General features: G+C 40.0%; 1 protein-coding gene across 8 annotated transcripts in view; it reads left to right on the forward strand.

Moving 5' to 3' along the window:
• SLC16A12 (solute carrier family 16 member 12) overlaps window positions 1-19,209 on the forward strand; it is a 43,463-nt gene that overhangs the window by 4,275 nt on the left and 19,979 nt on the right. For 7 of the 8 annotated variants that reach the window (XM_027672476.1, XM_027672474.1, XM_027672475.1 and 4 more), the window contains one exon: window positions 18,897-19,105. In XM_027672476.1, the coding sequence (XP_027528277.1) occupies window positions 18,996-19,105 (110 nt within the window). In that variant the 5' untranslated portion in view covers window positions 18,897-18,995. Of the gene's footprint in view, window positions 1-12,954; window positions 12,991-18,896; window positions 19,106-19,209 lie in introns of those variants that run through there. The other variant, XM_027672481.1, reaches the window with a different exon arrangement.

Below are 19,209 nucleotides of genomic sequence, written 5' to 3' on the forward strand. Positions count from 1 at the left end.
CTCCATTTTCAGTACTGGAAGGTGGGTGGTGCTGTATGCCCAGCTGCTCAGGTGACACCTGTCTGGTATGGTCATAGACACCATGGTAGCACAGCTCAGGAGCCCACAGAATTCAGGTATAGCCAGAAGGCACTTCCAGTATCTTTCCTTACACTGTAAAAGCAAAATCCATCACTTTTGTCTCCACAGCGTTTTAAGCTGTGCAGGCCCCTGAGGCAACAGATCAGCGTTTCAGCAGTAAAATGACTTATTAGTTGTTAAGATTAGCCAGCAATTTGTGGCAGATTTCTTCCCCAGAGCCTGCAGCAGCTGGGAATTGTGGAACTGGCTTGAGGAGATGTGACAATATGTTTTATTAGTGAGTTGGGTTGATCTTAGTCTTCATTAGTGAAACTCTATTGGTTACTTTGCATATAGTACAAATGCTACTGAATAGTTGTTTCTCAGCTGCAGTTCAGTGTTGGAGAACTACAGGTTATCCACAAACTAGGGTAGTCTTGCTTTTCCTTGGGACTTTAAACAAATGAAACAGCACTTTTTGTTGGTATTTGGGTTAGATGTCATATTTATTAGTTTCTCCTTGTTTCATTTGATGGGATAATGGAGTGAGAAGGCAGTAAATTAAGCAGTCTTTAGTGTTTGCTTTTAGACAGTATCACCTGTTTTCCATGGAAGGATTGTTGGTCTCTTTTTTTTCCGTTTCTAATGTTTTATTGTAAGATGATTTGTGGGGCTTTAGCATGAATGCTGTCTCAAAGCATTATGTAAGTAACAGAGAAGAATGAAGCAACTGTATTTTTTTATGTGTGTTTTATGTCTTATCTATGTGGGGGATGTACACCCACAATTATATGCACCAGGATTACATAGGCTTACATTTTGCATCAACCTGCAAGTTGATGCAAAACCTGCTAACGCATTTAAGTGAATAGGATTAAAAATTAATGTAAAAACAAGGCATCTGAGATAATCTAGGCTTCTTTTACTATTAAATATTCTTTTTTTTAACTTTTCTGGTTGTCACTAGAATCTATTCAGTTTCTGGGGAATATTGTCCTTGAATGCTTTTTGAATGGTAAGTACATTAGTTGCTGAGAGAGGATTGTCATAAATGTCCAGAATTAATGATAATGGGCAGTCCTAGACCGTATGTAGATATTTATTTGTAATGCACATTATCGTTCTTTTAACTTATTAGCTGGTAATTTATGGAGAACCAATTTGGCACCCTTTTCCTTCCACCTCTCCAAACTTTTTGTGCAATCTGTGAGTGTCTAAGAATTACAAATTTTCCTTCTGCTAGATGAGAGCTGACCTGTCCTTGTCAGGAGAAATGTCTCTTCTGGTCTTGCCATTTGGTAATACCATCAAAATTGTATCCATATCTTGCCAAGAGGCATGACCAAACTTCTGAGATTCCTCAGCTATCACAGTTTGCCAGTTTACTTACACACACCATATATCTCATGTTTGGAAGCTTCTCTTAAATTCATTTAAAAGATTAGGTAAGAGTGCAGATGAAAATATAGTAAAAAAATTTCAGTTCTTCATTACAAAGTCAGATAGGAGACAAATAGAAAAAGAAAATGTCTTATTGGGATATTTAAAAAATCAAAGTAATTTCCCAGTCATTGCAGAAGATCCTAGAGACAAGTTTTGAGTACAAAACCAGAGATGATGTTTTAGCTAGCAACCCCCAAACTCCTGCATCCCCTTTTCTGAATAAGATCTAAAAGTATTTTTGAAGTTGGGAACTCAGCTCCTTGTCTTCAATCCTCACCAGGACAGTGCTGATCTCTTTCTCTCCCTTTGTTCAAGATAGGAAGTCTCCTGTCTTTCACTCCCCCCCCCCAACTCAAAGCTTCCTTCCTTCCTGCAATTTCTGGATTTCTCCCAGTGATGGTGGGATGATTCACATTTCCCAGATGTGAAATGTTAATGTGGGAAGTGGGATCTTTCCCCTGCCTCTCTAGGGGTTTCTCAGAATCTGTGCTGCTGTTGAGTTTCTTAATTAACGTGTTTCTCCTGATTCAAATGGTTTTCCTGATGGCCACAGTGTTTTGGGGGCTGTTACAGTACTTAATAAGTCATGTCTTAGAGTGTTCATTGTAAATTCATCTTAAACTTGGGTGGCTTTGAGAGCTTCTTGAAGACCACACAAAAGTTATTAATTTAGTCCGTAGACATAGTCAAATACCTTCTCCTCCTCCTGTCTGTTTTAGGGCTTGTCTTTTCAAGTTGTCATGTTTCAATAGCAAGCTCTTTTGACAGAGGGGTGTTTAGAGCTTGTTCACGCAACCTGCTGGTTGGTGCACAGTTGAGAAGGTGGTAGTATGGGGCTGTGCTGCTTGTCTGTGGTCACTGTCCTGGCTCCTCTCTGCTCTGTGTTCATGTGCTGATATTGCAATGCACTATGGATTCCATATTTCCATTACTCCTGTGCGTTCCCGAAAGTACCAGAGTATTTGGTTTGGTAATTTCTTGACTTTGTGTTTATTCCTCTCCTCCAGAATCCCCTGAGCCCTTCAAGCTCATCACCTTTATTTCCCCATAAAAGTCACTAAAATATTAGGGAAAGGAAGAGTTAAAATAGGAAGAGTCAAAACCAAAATGGTTCCATGTTCAAGGCATGTGCCAGCTTCACCTTTCTGTCACTGAAATGCTGTATCCAGTCTCTCAGCTATCAAACTTGAAATTTCCTGGGCCAGGGGCATCACAGTCAGCCTTGCCTATACAGATGTGCCTTAGTGTTCAGTAAATATCCACAGTTGCTTTTAGAACGTGTTGCAGCACTGAACTTGGTGGGAATAGAGGCTTCCCTTTTCATCATATGGGCTAACTGCTGTAAGTGGGCCCTTAAAGAATTGATTTGATGTGCTATTGCTGTTTGAATGTGCTGATGTTGTTACACTTCTCATTAGCAGCAACATTTCTGGTAGTTCACATTCCTTTTCTTTTTTTTTTTTTTTTGAAACATTGCAGCCTTCCAGATACACTCCTGTCAGTTTGGATAACAAGCCACTGCCTATCTGTTCTCACCATGATCATGTCCTGTGCTGCCGCATGTTCCTCTCCCTATTGATTGTATATCTTGGCAACTCTGCTTTCATGCAAACATTCCCTTAAGTTACACTTTTTTCCATAAAAGCTTGAAAGCTACACTACCTCACCTGCCTAATCTAACAAGCCAACACTGCTTGTTTCAGCTAAAGACCAGAGGTATTTGGGAAGCTTCTTCATAAGTGCCCTCTGCTTGTTGACTTCCTTTTCCTCTCTTTCTAAACTTCTGTAATAACATTTCTTTATTTACTTAGTCTGAATGGTCCTTGGGGCGGCCATAGAGTGGTACCACCAGCAGCAAGCCAAAGTGCATTTTCTGAAGGGATTGAAAAAGTTCTCCTGTGGACAGAGAGAATATTAGAATGGAAATCAGCTGAGCAAGAAGAGCTATCTGAGAGGAGCAGTACTTCCCCTCTTGAAAGGACTGAGTCAATACAAAGACCAGGTAGTTTCTTCACTTGAGTGATATCAAAGCTGAAGCATTTTGTGTGAAAGCTGTTTTCATTATTAAGTACAGAATTAATATTTTCTGTTTCCTCATCTAAAGTGATTAAGACTATTTCTCTGTGTGTCTGATATTTTGTATTAGAAGTGGCCCAAAGATTTAATTTGGGAAATGGAGCTGTCATGAAATACAATTTGATGACAGCAGAGAAATTAGTATTGGATGAAGAATGTACTGAATGCGGCATCACAGCTGATCACAAAGGACCCTCAAACTCTCAGCAAGAATTGCAGTTTGTGTCATTGTGTATTGAAGGACCTGCTTTCCACCTTAAACATGTGAAAATCTCAGCAGTCAAAACTGGATGCAATTGGAGAACAATTAAATTGGTCAAATTTAATTTTCATTTTTGTAAGCTGGCATGTAGCTGTGATGCAGATTGGCAGGGCAAAAAGGCATTGAAGCAGAGATGTCCCGGTGAATCATGGACAGAGCCAGTTCCCTGTAGAAGCAAATAGTTATTTCTGTACCCTTAGAAGCTCAGTGATGCACAGCACAGATCCAAAGCTTTGAATAGTTACCCTCATGGTTAGCTTATAGGGATGAAGATGCAGAGTATGCAGGGCGATAGAGTAAAGCAGTGCAAGAGAGAATGGGAAATTTGAATGAACTGTGGCTCATCCCCTGCCTGATCCACCATCCTCTGCTCTTCCCGAAGCCAGTATTTCATCTCTTGTTTGTGGTCAGAGTTCTTTCCATCAGTGTCCATTTAATTTAGCCTGATGGAATACCAAGTTGGAAAGATTAAATAGAATTATCCCACACAGCTGGTCTATTTTTAATGAACTTAATGGAGTGGAGAGTAATCTCTGAGGGGTTGCAACCCATATGATGTAATTCTGCCTTTTGCTTATGGTGCATGCTACATAAAATTAGGCCACCCAATTTTTACTTTTAACCAAATTAGAAAGTAAATCTTGGGTGACTGTTGTGAAAACTTGGTACACGAAGCTACTCCTTGAAAACAACAAAAAAAAAGAAATTACTTTTATTGCTCCTAGAGAATATAGCCAGCATGTAATTGATGTTGTCAGTGTATCAATGCCTTCTGAATGCAGTTGGCACCAATGCACCAAATAAAATCTGTGCAAGGAAAAATTGGAAAAAGCCCAGAGGATGTGAAGGGAGAGACAGACAGAACAATGTGTGAAACAAATGTGTTTTAGGGTGGCTGTGAATGAGGAAAAGGAAATGAGGTGGCATTTGAGGACTGATTAAAAGTTGGTTGGGATTCTTTTTTGTTCAGGAATTTGAAACTTTGTAGTAGTTTAAAATTTGTCAAATACCACCTATCCTAATATGAAACGCCCGCTCAAGAAGAAAAATGATCTAACAATGCAGAATTTGAAGCGTGCAACAGAGATTTGTTTAGATTAGGCGGGCATTGTTACTGACATCTTTCCATTGTTTTTCAGGGTACCAAGATACACAAGTGATACTTAATTGGACATGGAAACTTAGTTCAGTGAGAGGTCTCTTAGCTGAGAAACACATAGTAATTTAATTTGACCTTATGATTTTTTATCAGTTTTAACGTGAGATCAAGATTGTCTGTTTGTTATTAAGGTGTCGATGAACTCCTGACTGAACCAACAGTTCCCTGTCACAACTCTTCTTGGGGATACTCCAAGTTACACTTTCGGATAATTCAGAAGATGGAATTTAAATAATGCTATCATTATTGATATAGTTTATTCCCTAGATGGGGTGAATTTCCTTTGTAAATAGACAGTGTCTTGAAAAAAATCACTAGGGTCTGTTCACTTTTACAGAAAAAACTTAATTTCACAGAGAGAAGAATTTTAAGGAATATCATCCTCTATGTATCAATATATGAACATTGTTTTTAGAAATAATTTTTGTTGTCTGATAATTTTTGAGTTATTTTTTCTCCTTCTGTCATCCATGTAATAAGCTATTTAAAGTGAACCTGATCCCACTAAAAGGATTATTGATAATGAGATCTAGTTAAGAGACAATTACAAGGTTGGCTGAAATAACAGGATAAGAGGATAACTGTTGAGTCCTCCTTTTAAGTCTCTGGGTGTTTTGTTCCCAAATTGACATGTGGTAAGACTTTGACCAAACCATATGACTCATATAATTGTCCAATCTAAACGGCAAATGCATTTCTTCACAATGGCTCCTTGACCAGTAACGTAAATAAGGAAGCTCAGAGTGAAAAGCCAGGACAACTTTTAAAAAAAAAACAACTTTCTTGTAACTCCTCTGGGAGCATGGTACCAGGTTGAAAGCCTACACTTAGTTCTACAATCTATTCCTGAAATTTCTTAGCCAGGTTTTTGTTTTTATAAACTTTCTAATGCAGTGGTTCAAGATGCTGTGATAAATGGCCAGCAGTTGGTCTGCAGGATCATGTGAAAAAGAAGAGCCTGTGTAGTTTCCTTCTGAAGCGTTTCCATTTGAGAGTTTCTGATAGGAGTGTTTGGGTGTTTTATGGGCATTTGGCAGGCTGCGCTGGTTCTGTGGTTGTAAATGCTCAACTGCTGTAATTAGGACTGGGTTTAATAGGAAGAAGAAATGGAGCATTTTTATCAATGCTTTTATAACCAGTTCTTACATAAATTTCTAGGTTATTTTTCTTAGATAGCATCAGCCTCTTCCCTTTTTTCCCTTTTCAAGTTCTTTAAAATTTCACCTTTTATGGGCTCTCTTATCATTACTGTCTAACATTTAACAAGATGAGACTGTCTAACATCTTGTCTTGCTGTTCCATATGGGCTCTTTTCCTCCTTTTATAGCTCTCCGCCTTTACAGTGTAGATGCTGAAAAGACAAACGTGATACAATCTGGGGAAAGTGGTTTCCTGTTTTTCTACATGCTGTCTCATTACTCCTAATGTAACTCAAACTTCTCTTCAGTAAAATTTCTGCCCTTGCTACTTACAGGTTGGTTTTCCTGCCAGAGGCACCCTTGGATCCTTTGCTGCAAAGTCCTTGTTCTCATGCTTTTTATGAGTTAAACTAATCCTATGTTTCTTGTGGTCAGGTATTTTTTCAAGTATTCTCTCCAGTTACATCTCCATCATAGGCATGTTTGAACACTTACTGTAATATTCTACTTGCTGACAGTTCTGTATGTCTATGGACCTGAGAGGATACAAGCTGAGGATCCATATGGTAACACCAGAGAAAATGAAAATGGAGATTAACTTCTAAAGAATTAATACAGAAATCTGGAAAGCAAAGGTAAAACATACTTAATGGGATAGGTAGATTTTTTTTCCCCCCACATTTCACTTACCAAAATAGAAACATCTACAGGGAGAAATGTTCTTTAACATAAAATTGAGAAACTGTTTCTGGGCTGCAATGCTAACTAGCAGGACTACACCCTTAAGTAGCATGGAAAGTTCCTGCTGATCATTTCTGAAAGTGATGTAATCAAGCAGCTGCACCAGTATTCATCAGCAAAGGGAACCTGAGACTCTTTTCTCAAAGCTTTAAAGCTTTCCTAAAAACTAAAATAAGCTATTAAGCCAGGATGTAGTTGAAACATGGATGGCTCGGTGAGGCTGAATGGAAGACTGAGCATGAAGAATGTGCTGATCTGCCCAAGATGCGCTGGTTGATTGTTAACTTTCAGCGTGTGATTTCACCAAGACAAACTGTTACTTGTGAGTAGATGCATGTTTTCATGATGTGCACGCTGTCAAATGCATTCTTCCTGGTCAGAGATTTATTTTGTACGGCATGCTACGAGTTTTTCCTCTTGACTTCCATCTGTTTCCTTGTCTTTCATTTTAGTATTTCATGTTTCCTTCCCAGCTTAGTAGTTTCCCTTTTGTTACTTTCTGAAGGTTATGTGCAGGGACACATATTTGAGCCTACTTGTGCAGAGATACATGCATGCACCTATATGATAATATGTTAAGCTTTTTTAATAAAGTAAGTGTGATTTGTGCAATGACTTCTCAGAAATACCTGACCCTGTAAAGCAACATTCATCAGTAGTTGCTTTTGGAAGTCTGTTTCAGGAAATGGCAGATGTCCTGTTTTTTGTCTTTAACAGTTGTCTTTCCAGTATTTAGAGATTTCCCTTCGATTCCTGCTGGGAATTATCTTAATGAGCCAGTGTATATACAATAATTATATATTAGGAAAATTAATTGTGGCTTTGACCTGGTAGTAGGGCTGTCTTATTTTTACAGAGTTTGGGGTTTCAGCTGAAAATGTCCCAAGAAAAATAATGCATATTGTATGGTGCATATTGTCCATTAGAAGAGTATGCATGGCATTAAGTATCGTAATAGCTTTATTTCAGAACATAAGCTTGTGTGAACAAAAGGAAATAGCCTGCCTTGCCTTTCCACGCCTGATTAGTTTTTGCAAACAAATATTGCATACTGAAGAAGATGATGAATTGACACTAACAGCAGCCCTAAATCATCAGATAAATAGAGGCAATATTCTGGATAGCTTGTTCTGTAGGTACAGAATTTGTTTTCTAAAACAGTCATCCCTTTTCCCTTTAGAAAGCACTTGTGTAAGATTCACATCTTGAAAATTACCCGTGAAGAGTATTTTTCTGTGTGAATTGTTAAAAACCCGACAATGCCACCTGTGCTCTGAACCCTTCAGGAACATGGGGAAAAGATGTCTTTGTTTAAGTACAGTTCCTTATCTTACTAAAACCCAGACAGGAACATCAAGAACACTATAAACCAAATTAGTTTTGCATAGCTTGAACAAGGCTCTTCCGTAAACAGAAGGGCTAAAAAGATGATAACTATGAAAGAGCTCCAAGTACAGGTACATATTCTGTAGGTTCATCACTGAGATTTCTAGGTGAGGGTGTATCAGTTTCCCATTGGCTTGCCTCCTGATTGCCTGGATTTCCTCTGCTGAGTGAGTGCCTGGGCAGTGGGTGGCACTTCTCCCAGGACACTGCAGAATGGTTGCCAGTGCTTCCCTAGGCTGGGACTCCCCACTGAGGATGTTTGCTGGCACTGGTGTCCATCAGCATTCATTTCTTATCAGAGATGAGATGTAGAAGCTGGCAGCAACTTTCGGGTGGCCTTTGGCACTTCCAGGTATGTGCAGGGAGATATGTCTCCAGAGTCATCAGCCCCTCAGTTTTATCCAGGCACAGGTGCAATCTTGATGCTTGAGCACTCGTGGTGTGCCTGGTAACATTCTCATTTTCTCTGGAGGGATCAGAAGAGCATTTGCTTGGTATATCCTTCACCAGGTCATCTCCAGGTGACCTAATAGACCTTGATTTTTGGATCCTTATCACCAAAGTAGAATCTGGAGTGCAGAATCAGTAAAAGAAGCAGAGTAGTGATTCCATAGACTGACTGAGTAATGGTCTGAGAAAAAATGTCCCATTCTCACATGTTCCATGGCAGCTTTGCAGTGGTGTACTTTCCCAGGGCAAGATTTTCCTGAAGATAGAAAAAGTATTATGCCAGGCGTGGGAAAAGTGTCAGCTGAAGACGTTTTGAATAAAAAGCTTTTTCAGAATTTCCAAACAATTATGATCAGATGTTAACATTTCTTTAAGGATCCAGAGAAGTGCACAGATCCTCAAACAGATAGGAATGGCTCAGAAAATGATTGTACTATCACATATTTAAGCTCAACAATAAATGAGAAGTGTTTGACAAAATGTTTAATCATAATTAATGGTATGTTGTAAAACTCAAAAGTAACAGATAAATGTAATGTAATTATAAATAAACAAAAAACCCTTCCACAACCATTGCCTACCCACCACCTGTTTAAAATTAGGAAAATGTAGAAATACTAAAAAATGGAGGGATACTAGAAAAATAGAAAACATCAGAAAGTATATATCATCAGATACATATGTATGTTGACATCATAAGATAATGTCATCAACAGCCCCTCAACTGAAATTTTAAAATCTGTCATGTGTAATTGAAGTTATTGGACAGCAGGAATGATTGTTTCCTCCCGAAAAGTTTTCCTGATATTTTTTGTAAGCAATGTTAGAATGGAGATAGTGATGGTGCCATTCCTCTGCCCCAGCAGCATGGCTGTTGGCTATCAGTTATTCAATTAGTGGAGTTCTCCTTTCAGGGAGGAAATATGTGTTTGATGGAACATGCGTGACCATAACCTTGCTGAGGGCGCGCACGCTGACAGTCCCAGCTCGGATTTCGGCAACAGCCATGTACTGAAGGAAACTATCGGGCTCTCCATTATTTTCATCACAGTGAAAAATGAAATGGTGAGTCCTGTGCTTGTTAGTTTAAAAACATTTCAAAATATCAAGCAAAAATGCACATTTTCAGATGGAGTGAAGTAAAAGTCAAGCTTTCTCTGGAAAAATATTCCTTCACATTTTTTTTACCCTCTGTAGTTAAACTGCATTATTTAAGGACTAACCTAGCCAGAAACTATATAAAGGGGTCAAGAGGTTTCCGTTATGATTTGCTTAACCTTTTTCTATAGACCCCTTCTGTCAGGCTGTTGGTTTTCTGTAAGCCCTCTACAATGGTTTGAGAGACAAGGGAAGTTCCTATTACATTTCTCACTACGGACCCAGCAGACAGTAGCTACTTCTGCTGTGGCTCTAGCTGTGCCATTTGGTTTAGCACTTCCTGGCAAATTTGACAAATTAGGTAGCCACTGTGGCGAAGCGATTGTTGTGGGAGGCAAGCATGGCTCATCCTTTCCCAGAGACTCGCTGCTCAGTGGGCGAGCAGATAATGTGCTGCTCTACAACCCTTATGTTGACAATCTTTTTCATGTTTCAGCTCTGAATATTGCTACTCTTGGGTAAAAGGGAGTCTTCTAAACTTTTGCCCCTGTTTTGTCTCCCCAGTCACTTGTGCCCCTCTCTGGCACCTCCCTTCTCTACCAGCTGTTTAACATCCCTTCACTTTCCAGATTGCTTTTCCCGTTCCCACATCTGTACTCTTTTCAATCTGTGTTCTCCATCAGCCACCTCCCTCATATGCATAAACTGAAGCAAACAAAGAACATTTGCTGTTCAGTGTAGAGATAGGAGTTAATAAGCTGGGCTGTCATACAGTTAATCTTCTCTATCTTGATACATTTTGGATGGAGGGCAAGTTTAATTAGATGTTTGTGTGGTGCCCAGCACTGTGACACTGCTTCCTGATTAGAAGCCCCAAGGTACTACTACAATACAAATAGGTTATTAATGTTGCTCTTATTTGGTATCACAGGGAAACCCCTCCTTGAAAGTATAAAAGTGGTTAAAGATTTTCAAAATAAAACATCCAGATTTATTCAGGAATGTTATTAAAAAATGGGAAAAGGGTGAAGCACACACTACAATTTGTCTTAATGGTGCTATGGCAGCAATTAAAAGTCAGGTTGGGTTTGGGGTTTGTTTTGAGATTTTTATTTTGTATTTGTTTGTTTACTTTGATTCTGGTAAAATTCCCTAAATGAAATTTCAAGTAAGCAGTTCTTTTTTTTAACCATTTGTAACAGTGCTGGAGAGATACGGAATTTATGGAAGTTGAGAAGCTGAATGTGTACCCTGCTTGTATAGAAGTGGATAATCCACAAGATTACTTGCTCACACAAGGAAAATTTCTGTGGACCCATCTGCCATTCTTCTCAGAAAGGCATAAAGTTTGATTTTCTCTAGAGACTGAACAGGTACATCTTTCAACAGAGAAGAAAGCTGAGAATATAGAGTAGCAGCCTTAAGATGCTGAATGGAGTTGTTTTTATTTAGGAACATAGGGTTGGAAAGGACCTCTTGGGTTGCTTTTGAAAAAGTCAAAGTCATAATCATACAATTCTTGATAAACTGTCTCTGCTGAAATCAAATCAAGCTGGGGTTTTTTTGAGTTAAATAGCTAACTCCCAGTGCAGAATGGGACAGCTGTTTATTGGAGAAAATATATTAGATTAGAAATAGCCTTTGCATCCCAAGAGCTGTACACAATTTCGGATTTAGCTGCCTGCCAGACTGCTGACTGTAGTGCCTACCATAGTATGCAGTTGTTGGGGTGGGAGCACGGGGAAGCAAAAGGATGATGGAAAAGTGTCTCCTTTTTTCTGAACAGAAAAAAAAGTGCCTCTTTTTTTTCTTAACAGTCTAGTTGATAGAAGGTTTGCAGCTGTCTGCATCTTCTGTGCTTGTATCACATACTGTGTCCCATTTAAATGTGCTCTACTGTATGAGGGGGTTAGCAAGCTTCTGGGGAGGACACTGGTCAGATGTGGTCATCTTCAATCCTTCAAGACATGCAAAAGAAATGAACTCTTTAATAATCTGTAAAATATTTGATCTTATAGACATCTTATGTTCCACTGTCACATAGAACATACATCTCTTTGCTGGCTAGCTTTTCGCTTTTTCTCTCCTTCTTCTGTCTTTGCTACTTATTCTGTGCCCTCTTTGTTTTTTGTTTATTCAAAGTTCTTTTCTTCTTTATTTTTATTTAATTAAAGATGCAGCAGTCAGAGTAAAGGGAACAGAAAAGAGAATATTAAAGCAAGAGGTCAACATGAATAAATATAGCAATTGCCTTCAAATAATATTTGGTGCAATCTTAGGAATAAGAACTGAGAAGAAGAGATCTGTCCTAGAGCTGTGTGAATAGGGTAAATATAGAAAGATATTAAAACTGCTCTAGATCTAGGTGCATAGGTTAAGTGTAGTAAATATATGCAATTCTGTTACCTTTCACTCTAAGCATTAATGAATTTTCTCCAGCTGTGCTTAAACTGCTTTATACTTGTTCTTCATAAAATTCGTCTGCACGAATGTTCTTAAAGTGACTTTTAAAGCTGTGTGTGTTGTTGTTCACAAGAAAAATACAAATTAAATTCATTGGTGACAATGAACCTGTTCTGGGAGTGTGTCCTGGCATTCTGGACACAGAGACTGTCATGAGTTTCTCAGGCCTCACCCAACCCATCTCCACTGTGAAGGTAGCAAATGTTACCTACAGTAGATGTATGTGTATGTATGTCACTGATCCAGAAAGAAAATTCTAGGTAAGTCTCCTTCTCATTCTTCTGTCATGTGCATCTCTGTATTATCAAACAGGTAAAAAGAAGTGTTGGATTCTGTGCTTATTTATGCTGGTATAATATTTGGGCCAGCTCCTTTGGGATAAACTGCACAAAATCCTTCCATGCAGTTCTGACAGAAATTGCAAAGGCATCTTAACACACAGCCATTTTGATTTTGTGTAGCCAGAATAGTGTGAAGAAGCAGAAGGTAGTGGGCTGAGGCCCCCAGTATGTTCTGGGATCTGTGTGCTCTTGCTGTGGGGCAGCTGTGATACAAACCTGACCTTCTCCCTGTTCCTCTGGCTGAAGCTGTATCCCTCTACAAATGGAGCATTTTCAAAAAACATCCAAACTGTCTGACAGGTGAAGTGGTATTTCTTGAGATGATGGAGCTGCCCAGGTACATCAACGGTGTAAATGGAGCAGCTGAACAAGGTAGGAAAAAACCAACCCCTGGTAGCCAGGCAGGCCAGCTTGACTGTACCTGCTGTTCCTCTGTCCTTTGTCATACAATGCTTTGCAGCTTCACACTGCTGTGATATCGTTTTTGAATGAATTTCTTTAAAGAAAACCTTTACAGTGGAAGGAGGGGTGGGCAGAGGGGGCAGGGAGCGCTTTGCTGGCTGCAAGCTGCGTTTGAAAGGTCAGTGGCTCCTGTCGCTGTGCTGACCAGTTGCTAGGCTGCTGTGGATTTTTGTACTCCTTTCCCCGGCAAAGGAGACCTCGTGATGAGGTGCAAGGTTATAGCCGTGCCTTTTTTATTAAACTTACCTGCTCCTTTCTGCTCGCTTAGCAGACCAAGTAAGGGAGATGCTCTCAGGAGCACTTGTTTTCTTTCCAGGGTTCTCAGCAGCAGCTGCTGAAGTAACTGATATGTTATTTATCCTGCCATATCCTAGTGTATTATCTTGGGGAAACAGAGCCAATGCTTAGTGAGCTGTCAGGGCACATTGGGTAACTAAGGCTTTCTTAGGGATCAGCAGAATATGTTGCCATCTTCTCCCCACTTGCATCTTCTTTGAACTCACAACAAAGCACAATTTTAATGCTTCAATGAAAATATCTAGCAAAGGTTGCAAAGTACAGATCTCTTTCATGGGATTGTCTTTTAACCTTGCTTTTTTTTTAGGTGTCTCACACAGCAGGAACTTTTCACACATATCTGAGATGTGTTATAATAGCAGTCAGCACTGCCAGAGGGCATCAGGCCTTATAGTGCTGAAAGTGGAGCAGATATGCAAAGAGAGTCTTATCCTGTATGAGAAAGGTTAAGAAAAAGATGCAACATGAGAGAAAACTGAAGTTTGGGAAGGGGGAGGACATGATTGCTCAGACAAAGTGTGCTTTCTGCTTGTTTAGCTTCACTTGCAGAGTCCACAATCTGGTCTATCCATGATAAAAATAATTAGAAAACAGTAAGCAAATGGAGTTTTCTAACCTCAGAATGAAATTGTCAGGTTGACGTAATAAGTGCTTTTAGACGTGTGCAGCAGGAAGAAAGGTAATTATTTAACTTGCCTATTAGTTTAGTGGCTGTGAAAGGCACAGTACTCCTTGAAGTGAGAGGGAAGTCAAGGAGTTGCGATTTGCAGTGATCTGCTGTAGGGAGGCTGAGTGGCCGATTTCTGTGTTGGCCAGGCATTTCTTATAATATCATTGTTTTCAGTTGCTTGTAACCTCATTAAATGTTTGCTGTTTGTATGTATGTTGGCAGGCAGGGTTCTGGGAAAATAACAGCAAGTAACCATGTAAGCAAATAGCTAATCTATGTTTGCCTAGCCTGATATGTCATCAAATTCTTCCCAAGCATGTTAATGTACAGCTAAAATGCAAACCAGGGCCTCAATCCCCATCTGAAGCTTGCCTGGGAAGTTGGGCCAGAGATCTAGGCTGAGGCTGTGGCACCCATTTACTGCGGTTTGTGCATTAAAAGTAGTTAGGGCTCTTTATGTGGAGATTGTTGACTCCTCTGAAAATTTTTTTGTCTATTTCTGCTTATTGAATGGTTACTGTTATCCCTTCTGGCATTCCTGGAAGTTCCTCCTCCACCCTTAATAATCAGAACTTGAAAAAAAACCTTCATTCCTCTAGAAGGGGCAATGAAGGATACTGCTCAGATCCAAAATAAGAAGCTTAGCCTTGCCAAGACCCTGCAGAAGTGCTGCAGAGGTATGTCTGAATTGCTCAGGATCCCTCCGTGGTTATCACATGCTTATACAAACTCCACCTAACTACATTACTTGTGATTGACAGGAAACCCTTGAGCTAAATAATTTGAACTTTATGAGTGTCCTGTTAATTCAGGTGGCTGTCGTGGATTCTTATGGGCTATTCAGTCATCCAGGTATTTGAACATAACGTATTAAATTTGCAATAGTGCAATAAATCCACCTTTGAGGCTGTCAGTATTAGATGCAAAATGCGGTAGCCACATGGTGCAAAGCATTGGTACTGGCTCTGCTTGTTCAAGTGAATTTGGCAGGATAAGTTAATGGCAGACTTCACTGCCAAATCAGGGTATAATCTGTTTGTGCCACTCTGGCTTCATGCTAGATTAGATAGCAGCGGGGTTTTTTTGTGGCTAGGTTAGACACAGACACTCACAAAAGTGTTGAATTTTGTTTTCCATCTAAGTAGACAGGGGTGTGGTGGTGGTTTGCATCAAACTGTGCTACTTGATGATCTGGTCATTCACTGATCCAACATGAAGAATCATGTAAGCACTGCCTTAGCCATTAGATAACTTGTTGATCCAGTGTTTGCACGTATTTCATAAGGCAGTTGTTGCTTGAAGCGCTATGGAAAGGGATGTTTAATTGACTCTATCAGTTAAAAATAAAAAAACAGTCATTAGTTCATGTCAGCTTACTTGAAATGTAACATAAACCCTGCAAAATTGTCTGTCGCCTGGGTGGAATCAGCACATGAGAAATATGGTCTGCTTACAGATTAGCAGTGTGGGCTGGAGGGCAAATACACAAGGTGTGTCTTCTGTGTCATGTGCCTGGCATCTAAATTCTGACTGCAGACATTTTCAGCCTCCCTCAGATTTTGTGAATAGTGCTATACTTGCCTACAAACATGCTTTCTCATTTTACTGCACTGGCCAATCTGTTGTCCCTTTTTTCCTCAATTTGTTTGTGTTTATGTCAGAAGTTTGTTTCAGAGTATAATGGAGAGGAAATCAGGGTGCAGGTACATACTGTCACTTCTGTATGTTTGCCTTGAAGCAAATTACATAAGGTAAAAAAATGTGACGCTTGAAATGTAAAGTTCAAGGCTTGTGAAGAGGGTGGTGATGTCCTGCTGGTCATGTGGGCACCTGTAGGGTCTTCTCAGAAAGCTCTGTCAGGTGCATTGGCATTTTTTGCTGTATGTTAGAAGGTTGTGTCAGAAATGGCAAACTGTCCTGGTCTCCATTCCAGAGCTTTCATTGATCTTTTACGTACATGAGCCCTAGTAATTGAATACCTTGAAGATGAGGTTTGAAATCATAAACTCATTTGGGTTTAATTTGCTTTGTGTGATTTTTCTAATCAGCTGTAGGAATGAACTTTTGAAGACTGCATCCAACTGGGACCCTTTAAACTCACTTAGGAGCCTTTATCCATGAGATACCACATTTTTTTTCTTACAAAAGCTCTTGTAATCCCAGCCATGAATTCTTGTTTGATCTTTTTGAGCTAGTGTGACCACTGATATGTAATCTAAACTGTAGCTATTTCACGTGTCCCATATGAGATGTGGCCTATTCTTCATACAAAGAGGGAATGGTTTCCATAGTCAGGCAGAGCAGAGTACTGTATGTCTCCCCAAAGAGCCATGGAAGTGAGAAGCAAAGCATGTCATTAGAGTTTTTCTTTTTGTCATACCTGAGCTCTCTTCTGCTTCATTAGTGTGGGTTATACTGTAATAGTACTTCATGCTGAAGTGAAAATCACTATTGTACTAGACTCCATATAAACACAGAAAATAACACAGACCTTGCAAAGGCTTTATAATACAGTTTAACTTAAAATAAAACAGATGTTTGTGACAATGGAGGAGAAGAGAATACTAAAACAGCATTAGTACATGTTCTAGTGCTTGTAATGGGCACTTCTTTGGGCTCTGAATTATGAGAAAACTTCATAGAAATATTTATTTATAAATAAATATTAGCAAAGCCTATTACATGAAGAGAGAAAATAGGAGAGTAATTTTTATTTCCAAATACCATACAACATTTTTGGCATAATGTAAAATGTGTGAGACAGGCCGGCTAATGCAGAGGGAGAAGTAAATGGTACTTGAGGAGTACACAAAGACCTGGAACAGATATTTAATGTTAGCTTGTTGAGATTGTGTAACTGGATGGCAGTATAATACAGTTTTGGCATCTTTTGTGGATATTTTTATTCACTGATATTTTTCAAGCATATTGTTTCAAACATGGTTAGCTGAAGTCACTACTCAAAAACGTTGACAAGCGCACATTTTGTTGAGAGGTTGTGAACGGTTTTCTTCACTGTTCACTTCCCGTGGCAGTTGTGATGCCTCATATGACAGCACAGCCCCTGACTTTTGGACTTACCTCCTGTCTTTGAAAGTTGCACTAGGTTTTTCAGTTTTTAACATTTATGGACTGAGTTGTATTAACACATTGGGCTTGATCATACCCTGTATGATCAGCTGCAATTCTTGGGCTTTGAAAGCCAAGCAGGTTGATTAGGATGAAATTTCTTATTCATTTGGAATCAAAACACTACCTAAGTTTGTTTTTTTTTAAAAAAGGAGTTCACTGATTCTCTTGTACAGTGTTGTTACAGGGTATTATTTACAGCCTAGTAGGAATTCAGATAAACTTTCAACATATTGTGGGTTTTGTTTATTTTGTCATATCTGTTTTCTTCTACTTTGCTCATCTTTGAATTTGGCAATCTGTGTATGTTTTCTTAAAATAATTTTGTGATGGTTTTGAGGTGCAGTTTCTGATATCTCAAGAAGGCCACTGATGAATATTTCTCAAGGTTCAGTTGTGGTGATATTTAGGGTTGGCTCAGAGGTGCCTTGCTGTTTTGGGTCAGGGATCTCTGGGCTTTCCAAAGTCAAGCCTTAGCAATCACCTGTGTGAGCAGCTTCAAGGACCAAGAATGTGCATTATTAGCCATATAGATGCTTTCTTGAATTGCCCTTTTGAGTGGCTCTGCAGACCTCTAACATGCTGTAACAGGACACATTTCCTGTGAAGCCTGTGGTTCTTGTCAGTAGGAATGTTGCATATTTAGTATCTGTCATAGTTAGGTGATGTAGAAGCTATTTGAGCTTTCTCTACAAGCAAAACTGAAAGACATCCCAGATAGTTTACTTATGTCTTATAAATCTTTGATCCACCCAGGGGCTAAGGGCTTGTTGATGATGGCAAAAATGTGGTCTGAAATCAACCACTGACAGCCAGCACTGCATGTTCCTGCACTGAGTAAATTGGGGTGTGTCAGGCCCCTCCATCAAGCCCTGCCATACAGTCACTGATGCAGAAGGACTAAGGGCTATTGGTCCTGTGCTGCTGGTGACATCCAAAGTGTTAGCAAAGCTACCCCAATGCACATGACTCAGTTACTCACCTAGGATCCTGTGGGTGTCATTTGGTCTCCTGCAGTGTCCTGCAGCACCCAGTGTGCACTTAGAGACTACTTTATGGCCTGGATGCAGACACTACTTTGATTTAAGTGGATAGCAGAGAGGCACAGGCTAGCTCTAACCTTTGGTGAATTGTCCATGCTCAGAAAATGAAGTTGCTGTGTCCTGCTGATTACAGGCTTCATCAGGGGTTTAGCTTGTGAAACAAGGAGGTCATTTTATCATTAGATGTGCTCTGATTTTGCAGTGAATATTTCCTTTTAGTAAAAAAAGGTGAAAACTGTATTCTCTCAAACAAAAATTTTGCACTAAATTTCCTACAAGGAAGAATAGATAGTTTGAGTGGAGACTGCAATTGAAAATACAGTTCAGGCCAGGGACTGGCATGAGCAGGGGGAGCCTGCTGAAGGTAGATGGATGACTGGCAGTGGTAAAATGTGTGACTTAACATATTATGTGCTGTGACATGTAGGGGGGAAGAGGGTATCGTGTGCTGGGATGTAACTGCTGGGCAAATTATCATGAAAAGCATGATACCAGACACGGGGCCAAATTCTGATGGCCCTCTTGTTTCCAACAAATTTTCATAAACTGCATTTGAAAAAAAACTCCCACTTCTGTGCATTAGAGCCGAAGCAGTATGTCCTGCTCAGCCGTGCAGGTTACAGCATGTGCAACGTGCCCTGACTCCCTCTCTGCCTGTTTTCTCTCTCTCTTCTCAGATGGCCAGTGACCCATGTGCCGAGCAGCCCCGGCCCGTGCCTGGCATGCTGGCTGGAGTCAGCCCCTGCCACTGAGGCCAGGAGGAGGGAGGAATCACCATGGCCTCACCCCAGCGGGCCCGGCACATTGGCCCTCCTGACGGAGGCTGGGGATGGATGATCGTTGCTGGCTGCTTCCTTGTCACTATCTGTACCAGGGCCGTGACAAGGTAAAGGCAACTGCTGCTTGTCTTGCTGACCTGTTTGTGGTATTATCTTTTTCCTTTTTTTTTTTGTTTTTTTACCTTAGGAAGAGGGCTTGAGATCTCCCCTG

Source organism: Neopelma chrysocephalum, unplaced genomic scaffold, assembly GCF_003984885.1.
Source record: "Neopelma chrysocephalum unplaced genomic scaffold, ASM398488v2 Primary Assembly neopelma1_97390, whole genome shotgun sequence".
NCBI lineage: Eukaryota > Metazoa > Chordata > Aves > Passeriformes > Pipridae > Neopelma > Neopelma chrysocephalum.